The sequence below is a fragment of the Prionailurus viverrinus genome, chromosome B3 (assembly GCF_022837055.1).
Source record: "Prionailurus viverrinus isolate Anna chromosome B3, UM_Priviv_1.0, whole genome shotgun sequence".
Lineage (NCBI taxonomy): Eukaryota > Metazoa > Chordata > Mammalia > Carnivora > Felidae > Prionailurus > Prionailurus viverrinus.
Window position 1 is genome coordinate 24,454,238 of NC_062566.1, and position 20,924 is coordinate 24,475,161.

A 20,924-nucleotide genomic window follows, 5' to 3' on the forward strand; every position below is an offset into this window, starting at 1 on the left:
AGGGGAGAAAAGGCAAAGAGCCTGTTGGGAAGATGCATGCACACACAGACACAGACACACACATACAGATCAGTGGGTGCTGCTTCCCTGGTGGCAAAGGGGCCTCTGGGTCTCAGAGCACAGCAGAACCTTGAAGGACAGGATGAAGTGGGAAAGGAACCTCATGAGTGAAGGTATGGAAGTACAGAATATTTTGAGACCTGATCAGGAAACCCAGGGAGTTAAGATTCCCAAGGTCCTCTTCTGGGCCAGCTGGAGGCCCTATATGATGGCCCTCGATACCCTGCAAAAATCAGGGGAGGGTTGGGCCTCAGGCCTTCAGTCCAGAACCCTGAGTCTGGGTGTGGGGCTGGGCAGCAGGCGTTCCAAGCACAAAGCGTTCTCTTTCCAGGCCTCGACTCCTGCAGTCCACGGAATTGGCAGGCAAGCCTGGGCCTGAAGCTGTGAATGTGGGGGCAGATCTTGACACTGCCCCTCCTGGGAGTGTCCCAAGCGGCTCGCTGAGACCGCTGCCCTGGAGGTGCCTCAGTACCCCCTAAACAGTGCCTGCTTCCCAGCCTGCTGCCTTTTTAGGGTCTTGCCCTCTCCAGTTCCCTGGCCTCCACTCACCATGATTCCCTCCCACAAACACATGGGCCAAGGCCAGATGTCTCCTTGCTACAAACCTCAGAAAATGTGTCATGTGTCTGTGACTGCCAACAAAAATGTTTAATCAGTTGTTGCGGTTCTTCCATCTATCCCTCCGCTTTGGTTTTATTGCCTTTGCAGAATTTATTACCCAGTGTGAATTTGGCATTCCCTTCCTGTCACGCCGGAGACAAGCCACCTGAAACAGACAAGCCCCTGTGCAAAGGAATCTCAGTCTCAAACCCCCCACTCACTCCCATTCACACATCCAGAGGGGGATGGGCCTGGGGCTTCCCACAGGCCCAGCTGGAGGAGAATGACTGTGCCCCTGACCTTGGACCTTGTCGAAGAGAGGGTTGGGTGGAGCTGTAACAAGGTAGTAAGAGAAGAGTAACAGGTGGAGCAACAGAGGGCTAGCAGTAGAGTAACAGGAGAGATCTGTCTCCCCAGCACACCCTGACCAGCATGAACACAGGGGCTGGGACAGTGATCTTGTGATGAGGCAGCCCAGCTCATGAGCCTGGGCTCTCACATGTCATGGAGTGCCCGGAAGAACCAAGCATCAGAAGGGGCTAGAATAGCCTCATAGATGTCCCTCTAGCCTGTTCCTCAGAGGGTTTGGAGTTGTGTGACTGGAGCACCTCCGGTGAGAAAGGCCAGGGCAGCCAATTTCCCTGAGTAGTGCACCACGCCAGTGTATTTGCCCCCTGAAAATGCCAGTTGTACCCTTTTAAAAAATCACACGGGGGGCGCCTGGGTGGCGCAGTCGGTTAAGCGTCCGATTTCAGCCAGGTCACGATCTCACGGTCTGTGAGTTCGAGCCCCGCGTCAGGCTCTGGGCTGATGGCTCAGAGCCTGGAGCCTGTTTCCGATTCTGTGTCTCCCTCTCTCTCTGCCCCTCCCCCGTTCATGCTCTGTCTCTCTCTGTCCCAAAAATAAATAAACGTTGAAAAAAAAAAATTTTAAAAATCACACGGACAAGGGGAGCAGCCTGGGGTCACACAGCCAATTCTAGCCCAAACTGGGCTCAGGCTTCTGGGCTCCTAATCTGGCCTGTCACCGCTGCATAGTTTTGTGGTCCTGGTGCCAGCAGGTTGTGAGGGGACAGAGAATCTTGGAGAAGGGCTGCCAGGGCCAGGAGCTGAGAAAGAAGTCCAACCCTACAGTGCATCTGACCCCAGACCCAGTGCTACTGGCTCATCCTCCTCTAGTGTGACTTCCATATCACTCCTTCAAGGCTGAGTGGGAAATACTTCCTCTGGAAATACCCAGAGATATGTCTCTGGGCCACAGGTGGGGGGGGGGGTCTCTCCAGGACTCCAAGACTGGTTAGACTTAATGCGTGGGTATTAATTCACAGACAAATTCTACAAAGGTTTGACCCAAAGGGCTCCTGATGCCGTGGTACCTTTTGACTTGTTCGGAGCAATATTCCACTCCTTGTCTCCACTGAGCTTTAGGACAACCCAGAATGTGGGTGTGACATTTTACAAGTTGGGAAACTGAGGCCTGGGAAGGCGTGGAAAGCTGCCCAGGGTCTGCAGGAGTGACAGGCTGGACCAGAAGGTGGGTGTGTAAGTGCTCCATGTCGTCCTTTGCCCATCTCTGTGCTCTGAGGGCTCCTTCAGGGAAGATGGGTTACTCCATTCTGTGCAGGCCCCAGAGGACAGATCTAGACTCAAAGAAGGGAAGCATGAGGCTGCTTTGGGCTTAGTTTGAGGACATCTGTTCAAACAGGCTGTGCTATTTTCCAGTGAGACAGATGCTTCTCAAAGTGGTAAGAGCGAGTCTCCCTCAGTCGAGCAGTCTGTGCGGGGTCCCAAGGTGACCAAGGTGAAAGCGGATGCCCTCGAACTTTTCCTGGGCCCTGATATTCCAGATGGCTCTGAAGCACCCAAGAACAAGCAGAGCCTTTGGGATCCAGATGGAGAATTGTACAAATGGTGTTTGCAAAAACACAGGCTGCCCCACCCTTGGCTAACACCAGGACCGGCCAGCCACGTGCAGCCAGGGGGTCCAGCTGCTTCTCTTCCTGACTGTACAAGGATTTAGGGCCTGGCCAGACTGGGCCACCCTGCAGCAGAGCTCCAGTGCAGGCCACGAGGTGTTGGCCCTGTCCCCTAATGCTGGGTGTGGGGGGATCTGGAGAAGCCCAGCTCTTTTCCTGGAAGAAGAAAAAGCTGACCCATGGCTGGCCCTCTAGATAGGAGCCTCAAAGCAGTGGTGGCAACAGCTGCTTCTTCCTCCTCCTCCTATTATTATTATTATTTTATTGAAGTAAAGTTTACATAATATGGGGCTCAAACCCACGAACTGTGAGATCATGACCTGAGCTGAAATCAGGAGTCGGACGCTTAAATGACTGAGCTACCCAGGTGCTTGCACATAACATAACTCTTTAAACTCTACCCTCTAGTGCATTCAGTGCATAACCAGTGTTGTACATGACCTCTTTCTAATTCCCAAGCATTTTCCTCAACTCTCAAGGAGGCCCCAAACCCATTACGCAGTCACTCCCCATTCCACCTTTACCCAACCCTTGCCGACCACTGATCTGCTTTCTGTGTCTGTGAACTTAACTATTCAGGATATTTCATATTAATGGAATCACAAAATACATGGTCTTTTATATCAACATGTTTTCAAGTTTACTCACATTGTAACATGGGTTAGTGTTTCACTCCTGTTACGTCTGAATATTATTCCTTTGGATGGATAGACCACGTTTTATGTTTCTGCCCATCAGTTGATCAAGGCTTCTTAGGGCCACCTCCTCTCCCAAGGCAGCCTCTCAGTCTTGAGGGAGTGTGGCCTGCCCTGTTACCTGTGCCGTGTGCCAAGAGAAGGCCAGTGCCAACTGAACTGAACCAAGGCCGCCTCTTAGCAAATCAGCAGTCACCCCAAGATTCTGGATTCATGAGGGGGTCCCCCTCCTACCCGCTGCTTCCAAGCAGGAGTGAGCCTCAGTAACCACACAGAAGGCAAGAGGGTGGTAGAATGCTTTATGCTGAGAGATGAGGATGCCATTGCGTACCTTCAGAGCCCCATGAGAACTCAATAGAAGGGGGCCTGTTTGGCCACTGACTTGCTATATGTCCTTGGGCAAGTCACCGCCTCTCTCCGTGTCTTGGCTTCCCCCATCTTTGACCTGAAGGAATTGGAGCTGTCCTAGAGGCTGCCTTCCTGACCCCACCTGAGGTGGAGCGACTGCTTGCCCTTAGGGGAGAGTTTAATTTCTGTCTCCCTTTCCAACTTCCAGAGAGGTGGAAGGAAATCAGGATCCCAGACCTGCCTCACCCCCAGCCGAGGGAGTCCCTGCCCATCCTGCCACTTCTGACTTCCCTTGCCCCATCTGTAACGTGAACAGCAGCTGCCCCGCCACCTCACAGGAAAAGCCTGATAGGTTTATGAACATGCCTTAAACAGACTGAAGAGAAAGAAGTGGGTAAGAGCCCAGAGCAGTGGACTTCTAGAGGGACCAGACTTGATTTAGAAGGTTCGATCCTGCCATCCCCAGCCTGTGCCTCCTGCCTCTGTTGGGCTGGCGCTAGAGCAAGTCTGCAGTGACTTGTTGCTGCTTTTTCAGCACTGCCAGGAGCCCTTTGTCCTCACACCCCAGCCAGGCCCCACCTGGTACTGTGCAGAGATAAAAAAAAAAAAAACAATGCCACTATGCAGGGTTATGTGGACGTGACAGGGGGTAACTCACATTATAGATCTGTTTGTGTGTTGTGACACTTTCCTGGAAGATGGCAGCCAAATGTCTCATTTGTAAAGTGAGTGTATCATAACCGTTTTCCAGTAGATAGAGGCGCCATAGGGTCAGGAACTTCCTCATTTGCATGGAGGTACCACATAAGCTAGTGGTGGCCCTGTCAAATTCCATGTACTTATTTTGGAAATGCCTGTGATTTCTGCCTGGAAGGACTGTCCCGCTGGCTACTGCTTCTCTGACACCTTCCCTTCCTTCAAGGCTCAGCCCAGGTCCCCCTCCTTCACCTCTTTCAGGCATCCTGTCCTCACCAGCCCATGTAGACCTCCCCTACTCTGAGCTGAACCCATTGTTATTTCACTCCCTTGGGCCCAGGTTTTGCCTCCCCTTCTGCTGTGAGCAGTAGGACAGGAGCCTTAGTATATTCTTCTGTCTCCCCTGATCACCTGGTATGGGATTGGGCATCTAACACTCATCATTGAAGGAGTGAATAAACATTTGAGAAATTATTCTTCAAAATCTCATTTCCATTTTTTCATTTGCCATGACCTTGGCAGTGATCTTAGGGAGCGTGAAAGTCGGATACAGAGATGAATTTTCTAGACAAGTTGGAATGTACTACTTTAGATAGTGTCAAGCTCACTGTCATTGGAAGTTTGCAGGCTCAGGCTAGATGACCCACTCATTGGGCTACTGGATAAGGGATGAAAACAACGGAAAGGGGTTGGGCCATGCGACATAACATTTAAGGTTCTCCCTCCAGCTCTGAGATTCTAGGAATAATTTCAGGTCCAGAATGTTCCGCTTACCTCACATCCTTTATTTGTTTGTTTGTGTTGAGAGAAAGAGAGACTGAGGGAGTGGGGCAGAAAGAAAATCCCAAACAGGCTGCACACTGTCAACACAGAGCCCAACTTGGGACTCAGTCCCATGAACCGCGAGATCACAACCTGAGCCAAAATCAAGAGTCCTATGCTTAACTGATTGACCCACCCAGGCGCACCTTACCACCACATTCTTAGCAACAACTGATCTGGGCAAGTGGGGAGAACTGGGATGATACTTCTAACTCCTGGAGGAGGTACCTAGTAGGAAAGAAGCCTGTCCTCACTGGCCCTTGGCCTCAGAAGCAGACTGGGACCTCATTCTGGGCCATCAGGGTAACATTCAAAAAGAGCTGGGAGGCCACCAGACAAGAGAATCCATAGGTTGGGTCCCTGGTGACTTCTCATGCTTCATCTACATTAGAGTAAGCACTGAGGCTCTATCCAATCACAAAATAATCTTTTTTTTTTTTTAATGAAATAATCTTCATGTTTACAAGGATAATTCCGGCTATTGTAGAAAATTAAGAAAATATAAACAAGCCAAAATAAGAAAATAAAAATCACCCACATTCTCATCACCCACAGACAACCACTGTTAATTCGGTCTATGTCCAGTGAAACTTTTTCAATGGTCCAGTCAAGTTGACACGTAAAATTAACCATCATCCCTCCTAATACAGAGGCACTTGACAAATGGAAGCTCTTATTTATTTATTCATTTAGCCAACATTTCTAAGTGACTCTGTGATGCACTGTAGGTGGTGCTGGGTTGTAAGTTGGCTGTAGTTGGCTAGGAAGCAAATGTGTGTATTGAGAGAGCCAGGAAAGGAGCTTAAGTTCAAGCTTAAGGCAGTGATGGAAGACCTTAGAGGGGAAGGAATCTGTCTGCAGATGTGTGAGCTTCCAGGTGGGTGAGATAGAAGCACCTCAGATGGCAGTCATAGAATGCGGAAGGGCAAGAGCCGTGAGCTGACACCACGTGTCTGGTTGTTGACTATGGCAGTGGAGGTGGCAAGACGTCCTGAGAACCCAGGCAAGGCCAGGTCACAAAGGCCCCTCAGTGCCTTGCTCAGGAGTTGGGGTCTTGATCCAAGGGCGGTGGGGAGACCCGGGAGGCCTCCAGGCAGAAGAGGGACATGATGGGGCATGATGAAATTGGCTTTTTAGAGAAATCACTCTGAGAGCTGGGTTTGGAGGAAGGAGGAAGACTGGAATTTGGAGACCATGTAGGAGGCATGGCTCAGCTGTGCGGGGTTAAAGGTTTGAACCAGAAAGTGCAAGTAGAGATGGAGGAAGGGACAAACTGGAGATGAATTAAAGAGCTGTATTTTGTGGGAGAGCTGGGTTTGGAGGAAGGAGGAAGACTGGAATTTGGAGACCATGTAGGAGGCATGGCTCAGCTGTGCGGGGTTAAAGGTTTGAACCAGAAAGTGCAAGTAGAGATGGAGGAAGGGACAAACTGGAGATGAATTAAAGAGCTGTATTTTGTGGGACTTGGGAATGTTCACCACTGGTGGCCAGGGGTTGGGAGGGAATGTGGCAGTGGAGAAGACAAGACAGAGAGGGGATAGTGATGGGGTTTGCCAAATCAGAACTGCAGCAGGAGGAGGCCTAAGCCAGACACATGGACTTAGGGGGCTTCAGGATATTGGTGGGAGTTGCAGCCAAGGGTACGATCGTCCAGGGATGTGGGGAGGAAAAAGAGCAGAAACTGGAGTCCTGGGAAATAATCTTCGTATGGAGGGAGGAAAAGAAATCTGCAAAGGTAACCCGAGAAGATACAGGCAGGGCAGTGGGAGGAGAACGCAGAGCATGCGGCTTCTTGGAGAGGAAAGAGGAGTCCTTGAAGAGCAGGGATGTGCTCAGTGCCCCACACGCTGCCAGACTAAGATCAATTGCAGGACATTATCCATGAGATCTGACAACAAATAGTCATCAGTAACCAAGGTGTGAGTGGTTCCACTGCTGTGGTGGGCTCATGTCAGATTGCGGTGGGTTAAGTGGAGACACCTCTTCAAAACCTGGGAGAAGAGAGAGAGAGGAGAGTGGCTTAAGGGAGACATGGGGTCAGTGAGGGATTTTTTAGAATGGAGGAAACTAAAAAGGTTTCTAGGCTAAGTGGAAGTTCTAGAACTCAACTTTGCACATCTGTGTGTTTCAGTCTGCCTCTCACCCCAGGGTGGGCACAGAGAGCATACAGTCAGTGTTCAAGGGACTGACATTTGGTCATGTGGTCCACCACCCCATTCTCTACCCTACAGGTCTTGTACCCATTCTTTTAAGGTAGCTGGGAACCTCCTGTCAAAATGAACCTAGCACCAGGGACCTGTGAACCCATGTCCCCCAGAGGTATTGGCTATTGCATGTGGAGGGGGCTCACATTTCGATCCCTAGGCAAGAGGCCACCCTCCTGGGGAGGGGGCTATGTCTGGCTCATCGTGCTCTGTCTCCATGGGTTTTGACTGTGTGCGGATGGAGGAGTGAAGCTGGTCCCTCTGCTCCTGTTTTGTCGATGCCTAAGCCTAGGAGACACTGTTGTGCTGCCCCACTATCACCCCTCAACCTACACTTGTTACCCAAAAACCTTTCTTCTGCACACCAATTCAGGAGTGCTTTCAGCCCCTCCCACATTTCTTAATTTTTCCTCATAACTGGAATGTGGATTCCACGTTTTCCTCTTGCTGCTCTAGTTTAACTCTGGGTCTGGGGGTTACTTGGAGGAGGGAGCCAGCAGCTTTCTTTGCAGGGAAAATTTGCCCAAGAGTAGATCTGTTCCTTGAAGAAGTGCTTGGGGCCAGCCCTCTGTACCTAGTACGCACTGTGGGTATTCCTTAGGCCAGCCTGCACCTCCCAACCCTGGCCAGCTGCAGGGTTACAGGGACACAGGCTCAGGGCCAGGCATGCACTGCCTCGTTTTCCCCCACTGGTAGGCCTGGTTTCAGAATGGTTTTGCAGAGAGCGAGGGTGCCAGCCCCGGCTCAGCTCACCAGGCTGTGAACCAGGATCTCCCTCTGCCTGGAAAATGAGTACCTTTGAAAAATTCGCATAGAGGCATCTTACAGACCAGCAGATGCTTCTGCCTGTATCCCCCAAGGTTCCCAAACCCTAGGAGCTCATCAGACCCTATCCCAGGGAGAGAAGCTCAGTCCCCTAAAACATGAGGCTTGGGCCTCAGAAGGAAGGGCAGCAGGAAGGGCCTTGCTGCCACCTGACTAACACAGGGCCTAGATTAGATGCAAGGTTCTCACTCTGCTCTCCTGCTACCTGAAGCCTGAATCCCTTCTCTGGGGAGAGAAGAGAAGTATCCTTCCAGAAAACAGGGCTTTCTGAGGGAAAAGATGAGGGTACTTGTGGTAGAAGGAAGAGGGACTTGAGGACCCTGTTTATCTGTTTCTCCCTGAGCCTGTTTCTGCATTTGTAAGATGGCACGAGAGCTGGGCTTATAGTAATACTCAAATGATACTATCCATGAAGTTTTGCTAAGACTTTGGCCTATCTCACGTGTCAGAGCATCCTTGTCTCCTGAAGGCAAGGTTGGAACAAAGGAGGCTGAAAACCCTGAGTCCCAGGTGGGAAAGAGGCAGGTGGAGCTGAGGATTTGGGTTCCCTTGGACCCTTCCTCAAAGCCCTTTGCAACTTTGGGGGGCAGGATTGCAGGACTGAGGGTCCTAGGGGTGGGAGTGGGTGATAAAATAGTCCCACCTCATTGCCCAGCACTTGTCTTTCCCCGTGGAGCTTCGGGGAGGCAGGCAGCATGGGGTGCTCGTCGCCCTTTGTTCCAGCCGATGTCACATGGTCAGTAAGGGCTGGTCAGAAACAGAAAGAGGATCAGACTTTTGACTCCTCATATAATGCTCTTTCTCCTTCTTGCATCAGGGCATGTAGCCTCCCTGTTTTCACTCGGGAAATTGTCACTTTATACATCCCTGTGGTTCTGGTGGGCGTCCTGGGGGAAGTTTGTTAAAAACGCATGTTCCTGGGCCCTGCACCCAGAGATTCTGATATCTGGATCTCCATGAGACCCCAGGAATCTGCACTGTAGACAAATCCCCAAATGCTGCTGAAGCAGTGTATCCTTGCCTGTACGTTGAGAAACATAGCCACAGCTGGATTGGTCAGCCCTTGGCAGGGCAGTGTGGCCAGGTCCCTGTCTCCATGGATGAGGGATCTCGGCAAAAGATGCTGCAGGGGAAAGCCACCAGGTGGGGTGTTTCAGAGCTGCGTTCTCATTCTGGCTTTGACTCTGATTTGGAGCAGCTGTCTCCAGGCCACCATTTCCCCATCTATGCCAGGAGGCTGGACCAGGAGGTGTTTCCACGGCTGCCTTTGGCTGTTCTGTTTCCATGGGCTGGGTTAGGAAGGAAAGGCTTCCCCAGAGGAGGGTGAGCTGAGCTAGGCCTCAGAGGATAGATCCCATGTGGATGAGCCAGCCTGGAGGGAGGCAGATAGCCAGTGCTCCAGCTGTTCTGCTTGTTTATACATCACTACTTCAGTCATCCACCCATTAAACTTCCATCCCTTCCTGGAGCACAGGGCTCCATGTGTGATGCCTGTTCATCCCCTTATGGGGGGGGTCTGGCTGAGTCTCATGCCTGGCCAGCTCCCTCTTCCTCCCCCAACCCCATATACCCTGGGCTGCTGCCTTGTTTATAGAGAAGTGAGATGATTCCTTTTATATGAGGTTCCCAGAACAGTGAGGCTCAGAGACAGAAAGGAGAATGGTGGTTGACAGGGGCAGGGGGAAGGGGGAGGGGGTAGTTAGTATTTAATGTAAATGATGAAAAACTTCTGGAGATGGATGGTGGTGATGGTTGTGTGACAATGTGAATGTACTTAATCCCACAGTACACTTTTAGAAATAGTTAAAATGGTAAAATTCATGTTCTGTGTATTTTACCACAATCTTGAAACAGAAAAAAGGAGGAGAAGCAGCAGCCGGAGAAGTCCTATTTGGACCAGGCCTTGTTCCCCCCTGTCCTGGCCTGGACTTTGTGCCTTGGAAACCTCACAGTTGGGAATTTGGAGCAGATGTGGCTGGTGTAACATTTCAGAGGAGACACACACCAAATTTCAATGTCAGCACAAGTTAGAATGAACAGCAACAACAACAACAACAACAAAACCCAGGCCCATGTGTGGTGTTCTTACGCCACTTGAGTGTAACATGCAGAGTCAACTTCTGAGTCCAAATGTCAGCTCACCATGCAATGCCTGAGGGACCCCGGGAAGCTTCCTTAACCTCTCTGAGCTTCAGCTTCCCTTTCTGCAAAGTGAGAATCACATGTAAGGAGGGCTGGCCCACGGCCTGGCACGTATTTGTACGAGTACATGGCAAAGGTTAGTTTCATAAAGAATTGGAAGATTCATATCCTATAATCCATCTCTCTGGCAGAAAGGAAACTGAGGCCCAGAGAGGGGATTTGACTTGCCCAAGGCTACACAACCAGCCTGTTACTGAGCTGTAACTTCAGGATATCTTGGACCTCAACCCAGATTTCTCTCCACTCACTTAGAGCTGTCTTGCAGTGAAGCAGGGGTCCTCCAACCTGGAGATAAGGAAGCCATGTAGGAACGGACATCAGGCTGCTGTATGACCCTCTCTGTTCTCAGAGATGCCACCTGTGTCCCACCTACTCATGCCCTCATGGAAGTCAGGATAGTCTTTTCTAAGGAAGAGGGGAATTTTATCAGCTAAGCCTTTTTGTGGCATAAATGTGGGTGAAGATCCATGGGCTTTCTGCAGCTTTGTTGAGTCCAGATGGCTGGCCTTGTACTGCAGCGTGTGGAAGAAGGGACACCACCTGGTGTGAATTACTGTGAACTAGTCATCTTGGTTTAAGGAAGGGCCTACAGACAAATGTACCAGTAATATGAGACCAGCTTTTAAATATTCTCTTTGTAGAAAGATGTACTGTTGGTGAGGAAGCCTCTCCTGATGGCACGGCATTGGAGTGAATTACTGAGGGTTTTAAGGAATTAGTCATTCATGCATGCATTTGTTCATTCACTCAAACTGTATAATCATTCAGTGTCTACTCTATGTCAGGGATTTGGGGTAATGGAGAGAAATCAGTGTCTCTTGAGCCTTGATCGGGGGATCAGGGAGGTAATCACCACAAGGTATGATGAAGTGTAGTGGAGAGTTATTGGTGTTCAAGTTCTACAGGAATGCCAAGGAAAGAGGCACTGAGCCTGGGGAATGTGGAAGAACTTCACAGAGGTGACACTCGAGCAGATGCCAGAAGGACAGGAAGGCCCTTTCCAGGCAGAGAAGGGAAATGGCCCTGATGGTTAGCACATAGGCCGAGCTGTTCTAACAAGACAACAGAAAATACAATGGGGCTTCAACAACGCAGGGTTCATTTCTCTCTCACAGAAGGACAAGTGGAGTGAACAGTGAAAGCAGACATGGTGGTGTGGGGCTAGTGGGGACCCAGGATGCTTCATCTTGCCCTGCCCTCCCTACCTGAAGATGGCTCACCACCATACCTACACACCCACATTCTAGTCTTTGGGAAGAGGGAAAGAGGAGAAGGAACCTAGTGCCTACAGGGCTGGGAAGTATCGTCTTTGGCTACGTAACCATGCTAATTATCCAATTATTCTCTAAGAGAGAAGAGGGCCACTTGGGTGTCTCAGTCAGTTGAGTGTCCAGCTCTTGATTTTGGCTCAGGTCATGATCCCAGGGTCATGGGATGGAGCCCACGTCAGGCTTTGCACTGGGCATGGAGCTTGCATGAGATTCTCACTCTCTCCCCCCTCATCCTCCCCCTCCCTGCACTTGTGCATTCTCTCTCTCTCTCTCTCTCTCTCTCTCTCTCTAAAATAAAAGGAGAAGAGATTAAAGGGAAGAGGAGTGAACCGTCAGTCTGCCACATGCAAAGACAAGGCGAAAGAGGAAAGAGCTTGCATGTTTGTAGATTTGTGGCATGACAGGAGTGCAGGAGATGACTCTGGAGAGGGAGACAGGTTTGAGTGTTGTTTCAAAGGATCCAGGTATATTCTGCACTGCAGGGTGTTGAGCAGGGGCAGGTGGTGGGGAGGGGTTGAACAGATGGTGATGGTGATGCAGACTGGAGCTGAGGCACTCGACCTGTGGTGGAGAGGGCATGTGGTCTGAGAAACACTCAGCAGATAGTGAAGACGGTTCCCATTACTGAATAAGGAGGCAGCGGCCCACCCTGATTCTGAGCTCCAGAATCTTCTCTGCTAGGGGGAGGGGCAGGGGCTGGAGAGCAGTAAACATAACTTCTTCTTTCATTTCCTCTCCTCAGACTGTTCTGCGGATTATAGTACTTGGGATCTGGGATTACATCGAAAACAAAATAGAGGTAAAGGCCAGTGTCCACCCCTACCCCCTACCTACGCTTAGCCATCCTGGGAGCTGGAAAATGCCACTGTCCCACCCACCTCAGGGTGGGAGCATCAAAAAGGCCCTGTCCTCCCCCACTGGATGCAGGAGTCCCTGCGGCTGTGCTGTTGAGGGTCGGGAGGCGGGCAGACTGAGAAGGTTCCTGGCAAAGGGACAGTCTAAAACTTCTCTAAATTCTGCAAAATTTGAAAAGTTATTCTTGAATCATTTGGAAAAGCTGTGAAAGGTGTTTTCAAATAAGTAAGTCCACTCTAAAATGGCCTGGTGGTCGGAGAGCTGGGCAGGAAACCATACAGGCACCTCCCAGCCTGTGACTCTGTAGAGCATCCAGCTGCTCTGCATCATGTAGGGGGTGGGGTGCAGTGGGTGGAGATGAGGTGCCAAGGAAGCCTGGCTGCTGCTGGGGCGTTTGTGCACTTAGGACAAGGCAAGGTGGTTAGTGTCTGCTGCCCAACTGCTTCCTCACCCCCAACCCCACCCAACATCCACATTTTAGCCTCTTTGGGCCTAATGCTGGGAGCAAACATAGAGGCCTGGCCCATGGAAGTCACAGATCAAGGCCAAGCTGGAACAGGCAGATAGAAGGTCAGGGCCCAAGGCTGTATCGCCCATGCTGGGCCCCCTCCTCTCCTAGCCCTGCCTCCCTGCACAGTGAGAGACTCAACGCCAGATAGAAATGAGATACAGGCTCTGGGCTCCTGTTACCCCAGGGGAAGGGTCCTGCATTCAGCCCCCACTGCCAGTGAGGGGTTCAGCAAGGCTGGAACAGGAACTCTGGGACGTGGAATGCAGGCCCCATCCCAAGGGACAAGATGCTGGAAGCAACCCAAGGCCATCTGAACAAAGGCTGGGGATGGGCTGAGGTCTCTAAGAGGAAAGAGTGCTCAGGGGCATGTCGGTGAGTGGGAGGTCCCTAAAGACTGAGGACTTTCAGGAGAGGCAGCCACGGATAAGGGTGACCTGATGTGGAAACAGACCTCCTGGAGAAACTGGCCAGCACCAGATGCTTTGCCTCTTTCTGGGATATTCAGGAAGGTGGCCCAGGGCACTGAAATCCAATTCCTCTCACAGGTGTTTGACGGAGCTGTGATCATCCTGTCCTTGGCCCCGATGGTGGCGTCCACCGTGGCCAATGGGCCCAGGAGCCCCTGGGACGCCATCAGCCTCATTATCATGCTCCGGATCTGGCGGGTGAAGAGGGTCATTGATGGTGAGTGGTCCAAATGGGTCGGCAGAGCTGGCAGGGTGGTAGGTAGCTGCTATAGAACATGGAGCTATCAACTAAGGAGAGAGACCATGTGATATGGGGTGGGAGGGAGGGATGACCCCGCCAGCCTCAGGGATTGGAGGATGGAAACTATTGGCAACGGAGAGACCAAGCCTGTCACTGCTCACTTGATGTCATATGTTCAGGAACCACGCATACTGGCCAGATGTCACGTGCAAACACTTGAGCATTCATTACCACGTAACTATTTATGGTATGTCTGGATGGCCAGCCCTTCACGTGAGTGCTCACAGCAGGGCCTGCCATTCTGGGAGCAGTGGCTTTGTACATCCTGAGCATTCCAACGCACAACTACCCTGGCTCCCTGCTGCCTGCAGACTCGCCACTGGCTTTGTCCAGGTTACTGGTCAAGGTGTTGCTCCCCGCAGGGTCCATCTCACCTGTGTGTCCAGCAGGGGGGTGCCCCTCCCAAGCCTGTCGAGCTGCAAACAACTAGAGAAGGTTTCTATGGGAGCTGCTGGCTTGGTTTGGGTTTTGGCTGGTGCTTCACCCAGTTTTAGTAGCACATGCTCCCATCTGGGTGTCCATCCCAGTGAGTGTCTGATCCATTCCACTTTATCATTGCCTTTGCTACCATCAGAGGCAAGGCCACCCTTCCTCCTGAGCCACCTCATCTAGAGGGCTGTGCCCTGACCCGGGTGGTTCATGTATTTCCAGAAAGTGGTGACAGACCAGAGTGTGACCCCCCAGAGGAGGGATGCTTGGTTGAAGAGGAGACCGGAAGCCTTGTCCCTGAAGTACAGGACAGGGTACTGGGATGGGATGGGCGGTCTGGGGAGGAGGGAGAGGGTGGAACCAACTCTGGGTTCCAGAGGATGGTCCTTGGACCTCTGGGGACATGACAGGGAGGCCCACTCTCCTCAGGCAGACTAGGCACAGAGCCACCCACAGATGGGCTGGTCTGCCTCTAGGAGGTGGGCTTCTGCTGGAGTGCAGGCAGCTTCAGGCCAGGTGGTCACATGGAGGGTCAAGGCATGACCAGATGAGGAGTCCTAAGCTTTTAAGTTTTTTTTTTAAGTAGCAAACCCCTTTCTTCTGCAAAATCTCATGCAGCTACCCAGTGTGAAAAATGGATTAAAAGTGGGGCTGCTCTGGATGACTCGGAGCAGGGCGCCAGAGCCCACCTCCGTGCCCCCTCTCTTCTCCCTGGGGGCATCTCTGAGGATCTTCTGGCCCTTTGGAGCACTTTTAAATCACTGGGATAGACTGCTAAGACTATAGACTGTATAGTATATAGACTCTAAAGTTATTCCAGCCCTGAATTTTGGTTGCAAATGACAGAAATTGTGGCTGTGAGAGTACCCCGACAACCTTTGTCAGGGACTAGGGAGCCTGAGGCAGAAAGGACAGCCTCATTCTGGGGTCTCATCCCTTGGCAGGGCACCCTTTCCCTGTCCCCACCCCATATCCTACCCAGTTAGCAGTGTGAGGTATGATGTCTTGTCAGGGATCTCTTAATCCAGAATCTTTATCAAACTGAAAGGCCCAAGTGGGAAGGCTTTGAGAGATCATCTAGTCCATTCCTGTCATTTGATAACTGGGGAAACTGAGACCAAGAGGGAGAATTGTCACACAGCAGAGCAGGCGATGAGCCAGAAGTGGAAAATAGGATTGTTGGCACCCACCAGTGTTCTTCATACGTTCACTCACCCCCATCTGCTCAGGGCCCTGCTCTTGGCTCCATTTATGAGAACATCCTCTCCCTTCAGGGAAGGAACAGTGCCTTCTGGCTCTTCTCTGCCAGCTGTGGACAGCTGGACACCCTCACACTGATGGATCTTTACAGCCCTTGTGATACTCTTCCCAGCTGTCCCCTCCCCTTTTCCTGATACAAATCAGGCATTGCTGTGCCACTGGGAGCTGCAGGATAGGCATGTGCTGTGTGCATGTGTGGGCGTTAATTTGTTTCTCTTGCCCTGGGTGTGAACTGGCTTCAGCAGAGATCTGAGGAGGCAGAAGCCACTTGGTCCAGCCTCTGGAACCTAGAGATAGGTCTGCAGGACATGTGGGCTGCCCTCAAGTTTAGAAGCAAGCAAGAGTTATGCTTTCTCTTCTGCATGATCCCTGCAGCAGCCAGAGAACATCTGGAGGGTGAGACACTGTGGGTGGAAAAGGGACTTGAAGAGTGGAGATGTGGAGATTGTAGAATACAGTGGCAATAGAGGCATGTGACTGGGGTTTCTGTTGAGTCAGGAAGAGCTTGGTTCTGTGAGATATGAGAGTGTGAAGGCCAGAGCATAAGGGTTGGGTCAGGAGTTGACTTCCACAGAGCCCAGAGAACTGCCCAAGGGAGGGGCCTATGGGGCTACCACTGGGACCCTCCAATCCAGAGTCTAGTCTCTCTGCTCTGGGTCTCAGTGTGTGCATCAGTGATTGATATGATTGTCTATGAGTAACAGACCCAGAATAACAGGGACTTAAACAAAACAGAAGCTTATTTCTGTCACATGAGAGTCTGCAGGTAGGCAGTCCGGGGCTGATGTGGCACTCTCTGTAGTCAAGATTCCATGCTCCTCCCATTTTGTTGCTCTGCTGCATATAGTCTACTTTACAAAGTCACCCATGGCCCAAGATGGCTGCTCCAGTGCCAGCCATCACATCCTCATTTCAGCAGCTAGGAAGAAGGAAGAGACGAAGATAAAGAGGCAAAAGGAAAGTTCCAGATGCCTTTTCTTTTTAGACATCGTTATTAAGATATAGGTCACACACCGTAAAACACCCATTTGAAGTGCACAATTCAATGGCTTTTAGTATATTCATAGATTCGTGCAAATATTACCAAAATCTAAGCTTAGAGCATTTTTGCCAGTTCAGAAAGAAAGCCCATACCGACCAATAGTCACTCCACATTAGCCTCTCAGCCCTGGGCAGGCACTAGTCCACTTCCTGTCTCTATAGATTTGCATCTTCTGGACATTTCATAGAAACGGAACCATATGATATGTGGTCTGCTGTGTCTGACTTCTTTCACCTTGCAAAAACGTCTTCAAGGTTCATCCATGTGTAGCATATGTATCAGAACTTCATTCCTTTTTATTGTTGAATAGTGCTCCTTTGTATGGATGGAGCACGTTTTCTGTATCCATCAACTGATGGGCATTAAGTTTGTTTCCACTTTGGGCTGCTGTGGACATTCATGTACAAGTTTTTGTGTGGACATATGTTTTCATTTCTCCTAGGTACCCAAGAATTGAATCGCTGGGCCATGTAGTCACTGTGTTTAACCATCTAAGAAACTCCTAAAGAGTTTTTCCAAAGTGGCAGTGAGTGAGGGTTCCAATATTTCCACTTCCTCATCAATACCAGCTCCTAGAAGCTGCTGCATCACACCTCTTTCATCCCATTGTCCATAATGTGGTCTCATGGCTGCCCATAACTGCCTAGGAGACTAGAAACATAGTCCTTGCTCTAGGCAGCTGTGCACACAGCCAAAAGTAAGGGTGTTATCACTAGGGAAAAGAAGAAAAACAGATATCTCAGTCACCACTGTTAGGATTCTGGCCCTTTTCTACTGCCTGGATGCTATTGGGTACCTAGACATTCCCCCCAAGCCCTACACCCCTGGCCCCTCTAGGAACTGCTCCTGGACTGAACCTGCTGCTGACTGAATGCTGGGACCCGCCCCTTCCCAGCCTGAGCCCTGCTACTGCCAAGTTCTTCACAGAGCTGTCTCTCTTCCAGCTTACGTCCTGCCTGTGAAGGTGGAGATGGAGATGGTCATCCAGCAATACGAGAAGGCCAAGGTCATCCAAGACGAGCAGCTGGAGAGACTGACGCAGATCTGTCAGGAGCAAGGGGTAACGCCCTACCACTTCCAGTCTGTCCAGGGCTGAGGGCCCTGCTGGTGCCTAAAGCTGCAGGAAGCCAGAGCAGCTGGGCCCCCAAGGACACAAAGGGAGCCTGAGGCCCCGAGAGTGGGAAACAAGTCTCTAAGGTCACTCCTGCTCAGCGCAGCCAGGCCTGGGTGCTTTTGTTTTGGTACCACAGTGACCAGTCAGCTCTCCAACCTGAGCCAGCTGAGTCACCAACTCAGTTCATCAGAGTCTTCTCAGCTCAGTGGTCTCTAGAGCAGGGGACAACTTCTGTCTGCAGAGGTTGCGGGCACCAGTGTGGGCCAGTCACCACTCAGGACACCCCCCCCCCCCGCCCACCGCAGACACCCCAAAGAGGTGTTAGCAGTTCTCTGTCTTCTAGGAGCTGCGGGGAAGAGAAAAAGGTGACAGGCCCTGGGAGGCCGTGCTCGGCAGAGCCAGGGGGGCTGGGCAGCTGGGCCAGGGAGAGGGCTTGTCTAGCTGGGTCCTGCAACAAGGCTCCAGAGCTCTGTAGAAACACAGCCTCCAGTGAAGAAATGTTCTAGTACCCAGTGCGCAGGGTAGGAATGCCAGAGAGGGGACTAGCTAGCAAGGTGGTGGAAGGTGTGTGAGAGGATGGACTGTCATTCTGGCCTACGCCTTGGCTGCTGGGGAGAGGACACTCCACTGCCCCTTGCCCTGTGAGCCACATAAGCTATGCCCCTGCCCTTAGTGCCCAGGGCCAATCCAGGCATAGAATGCCCCAGCTATTTGCCCCACGTGGGGCTGAGCACTTCTGGCTTGCGGTGTGGTGAGGATGGACACCCCTTGGTTCCCTCCCCCTGCCCCATAGCCGAGCACCCAGGCACTCTCAATGAGGGTCTGAGGGCCGCACACTGCTGTCATTCTTGTCGACCTCATGCCTCATTCATCTCGCACGTGAACACTCTGATGGAGTCAGGTGGAGTCCCCTGTCATTCTGACAAGCCCCATGCCATCCCGTCTCTTAGCTTTGGTTGTGCTGCGCCCCTCTCCTGAATCCTTACCCCTTGCAAGCTCTGCCTATCGAACTTGTGCACAGCCTGCAAGTCTTTGCTTTTCCACAAAACATGGCACTCCCCCTTCACCACAGCCACTGCTCCTTTACCCGCCAGCCCTTGCTGTTGGCCTCCAGAGAGCATGGGGCACTTGCTGCCATGGGCTGTCATTATTTGCACCCGGGACTGCTTCTCCCACTGAGTGGACTGCTCCACAAGGGCAGGCCTCGCCTGACTCATGTTTTCACTCAGCCCAGCGCCCCGCACATTGTGGGTCTCCTGGCCCCTCAACCCCAACCTCTCATAGCTGGAGGAAGAGCTGGGGGGGGGGGGGGAGTGGGAAATCTGTGGAATGTCACCACAAATGGATCCCTAGAAATGTCCCACAGGAACCGGCACACAGAGTCTTCAAAATCATCTCCTTGGAATGTCTGTCAGGGAACCAAATCTTTTTATCTACTTTGGGAACACAAAATGCTTATGGGTGATGAGGGGACATCAGGGGACATAGCCCTCAGGAGCACATTATCCAAGGGATCCTGGGTGTAGGGCGGTCTATCCAGAGCTGTGGACGGGAAGACCAGTATCCTAGCCCCTAAGTAGTTGGAGTCAGCTTCATTTTCTCACCCATACATCTGGTCAGCCAGCACCATCCCAACCTGTGCCAGGCACTAGGAGCACTGTCGTGGAGAGGATTTGGCCCCTACCCTCATGCGGCTCTGGGTGACTCAAGGAGTGTGGCAGGCCCATAAACAGTGGCAATCTGGTGCATGCATGCTTCAGCAGGGACGTGCCTGGGGGCTCTGCATGCCACGGGAACAGGAGAGTGGTGGGTTTCCAGGGGAGCTGACATCGGGCAGGGTCTCTTGGAGACGGAAGTCTGGCAGAGGGGACAGATGAGGCACTAGAGTGGCTGTTGTACCAGGGGTGCTTAAGGCCATTCAGAGTATGAGCAGCGGGAGAAAGTAGGAGGATCTGGAGGCAGGCCTGGGAAGGGCCTGCCTGGCTGATCAGGGAGCTTGGGCTCCAGCCTATAGGGAAGGGTGAGGCCTGGAGTGTTAGAAGCAGGGGTAGGAGATCTGATCAGGTTGGAGTTTCTGATGGATCTCTCTGGCTGCTGTTGGAGGCAGGATGGGCGAGGGCAGGAATGGAGACAGGATGCCTGGGTAGAGAGGCCTAGGTTTGGGACAGACAGAGGTATAGAGGAAGAGGGGAGAGGACAGATCTGGGTGACATCCAGGACCTGGCTAGAGCTTAGTCAGGCAGCTCTCAGTCTACTGTCTAATCGGAAAATGAACACTCTGCCTCAGTGGCCACATGATAGACGCCCACAGGGTGCCACATCTGCCCTTCATAAATTCACACACAGCCTCCCAGCCCGGCAGAGAACAAGCTGACCCTACAGCAGCCTCACATCAACACCACATGGGCCACGTAGCTGAGAGAAAACCCTAATGGCAACCCCACCCCCAGCGGTTTCCAGCAGGACTCCTGTCCTGAGCCCCCAGAGACCCCGTGTTCCTGCTGTCCTGGTTTAAGTCACCCCCCACATGTGCCCTCCTTCCTAGGGGGCTTGGCCAGAGGGAGACTCCCTTGGATTCTGCACAGGAAAGAGCCAATAAATAAAGACAGATTCCCTCTAGGTAGTGACATCTGGAAAAGAGATGAACAGAAAGAAACAAACCGTTTTAATTTAAAAAACACCTGAAGCCTGTAATCTTAGTTGAGACAGCAGAAAGAGGCAGCTGGACTGGAATCCCAGCGGGATTCACAGGGAGGCCACCGGGAGGGCCACAGGGAGGGCGGGAGGGGGCCCGGTGAGAGCAGAGGAACCATGGATGCTGCTCTCCACTCCACAGGCGGGGCCAGTGGACACCTACCTCATTTCCACCTGTGTTTTGGGACTAGGTTTGAGAATTGACTGGGCTACAAATACCCTTAAAAAATGAGGGTGCTCATGGCGTTATCAGGGCAGCCAACCACCCTGAGAGGATAGCGCCTGGAATGGTTAGGAGAGACTTCAGCAACAGACCTGAGTGCAAAGCCAGCTTGGCCACTTCCTGGCCTTGTAGCTTTGGTCACTGGTGGGACCTGTGTGGGCCTTGGTTTTCCTAGTCTGAAAAAGAGCAATAGTAAAACTCCTTGAAGGATGGTTCTGACATTATGTCACCTAAAACCTGGCACATGATGAATGGCAACTAATGCCAGCCCAGCCCCTCCCTGACATACACCCATTTATTTTACAGTTAAGAAAATTGAGGAGTGGTGAC

General features: G+C 51.7%; 1 protein-coding gene across 2 annotated transcripts in view; it reads left to right on the plus strand.

Annotated features, from left to right (window-relative positions):
* Positions 1 to 20,924, plus strand: part of TMEM266 (transmembrane protein 266) — a 125,857-nt gene that overhangs the window by 78,426 nt on the left and 26,507 nt on the right. For both annotated transcript variants that reach the window (XM_047864655.1, XM_047864654.1), the window contains exons 6-8: positions 12,441 to 12,497; positions 13,610 to 13,748; positions 17,508 to 17,623. In XM_047864655.1, coding sequence (XP_047720611.1) covers positions 12,441 to 12,497; positions 13,610 to 13,748; positions 17,508 to 17,623 — 312 coding nt within the window. The remainder of the gene's footprint in view (positions 1 to 12,440; positions 12,498 to 13,609; positions 13,749 to 17,507; positions 17,624 to 20,924) is intronic.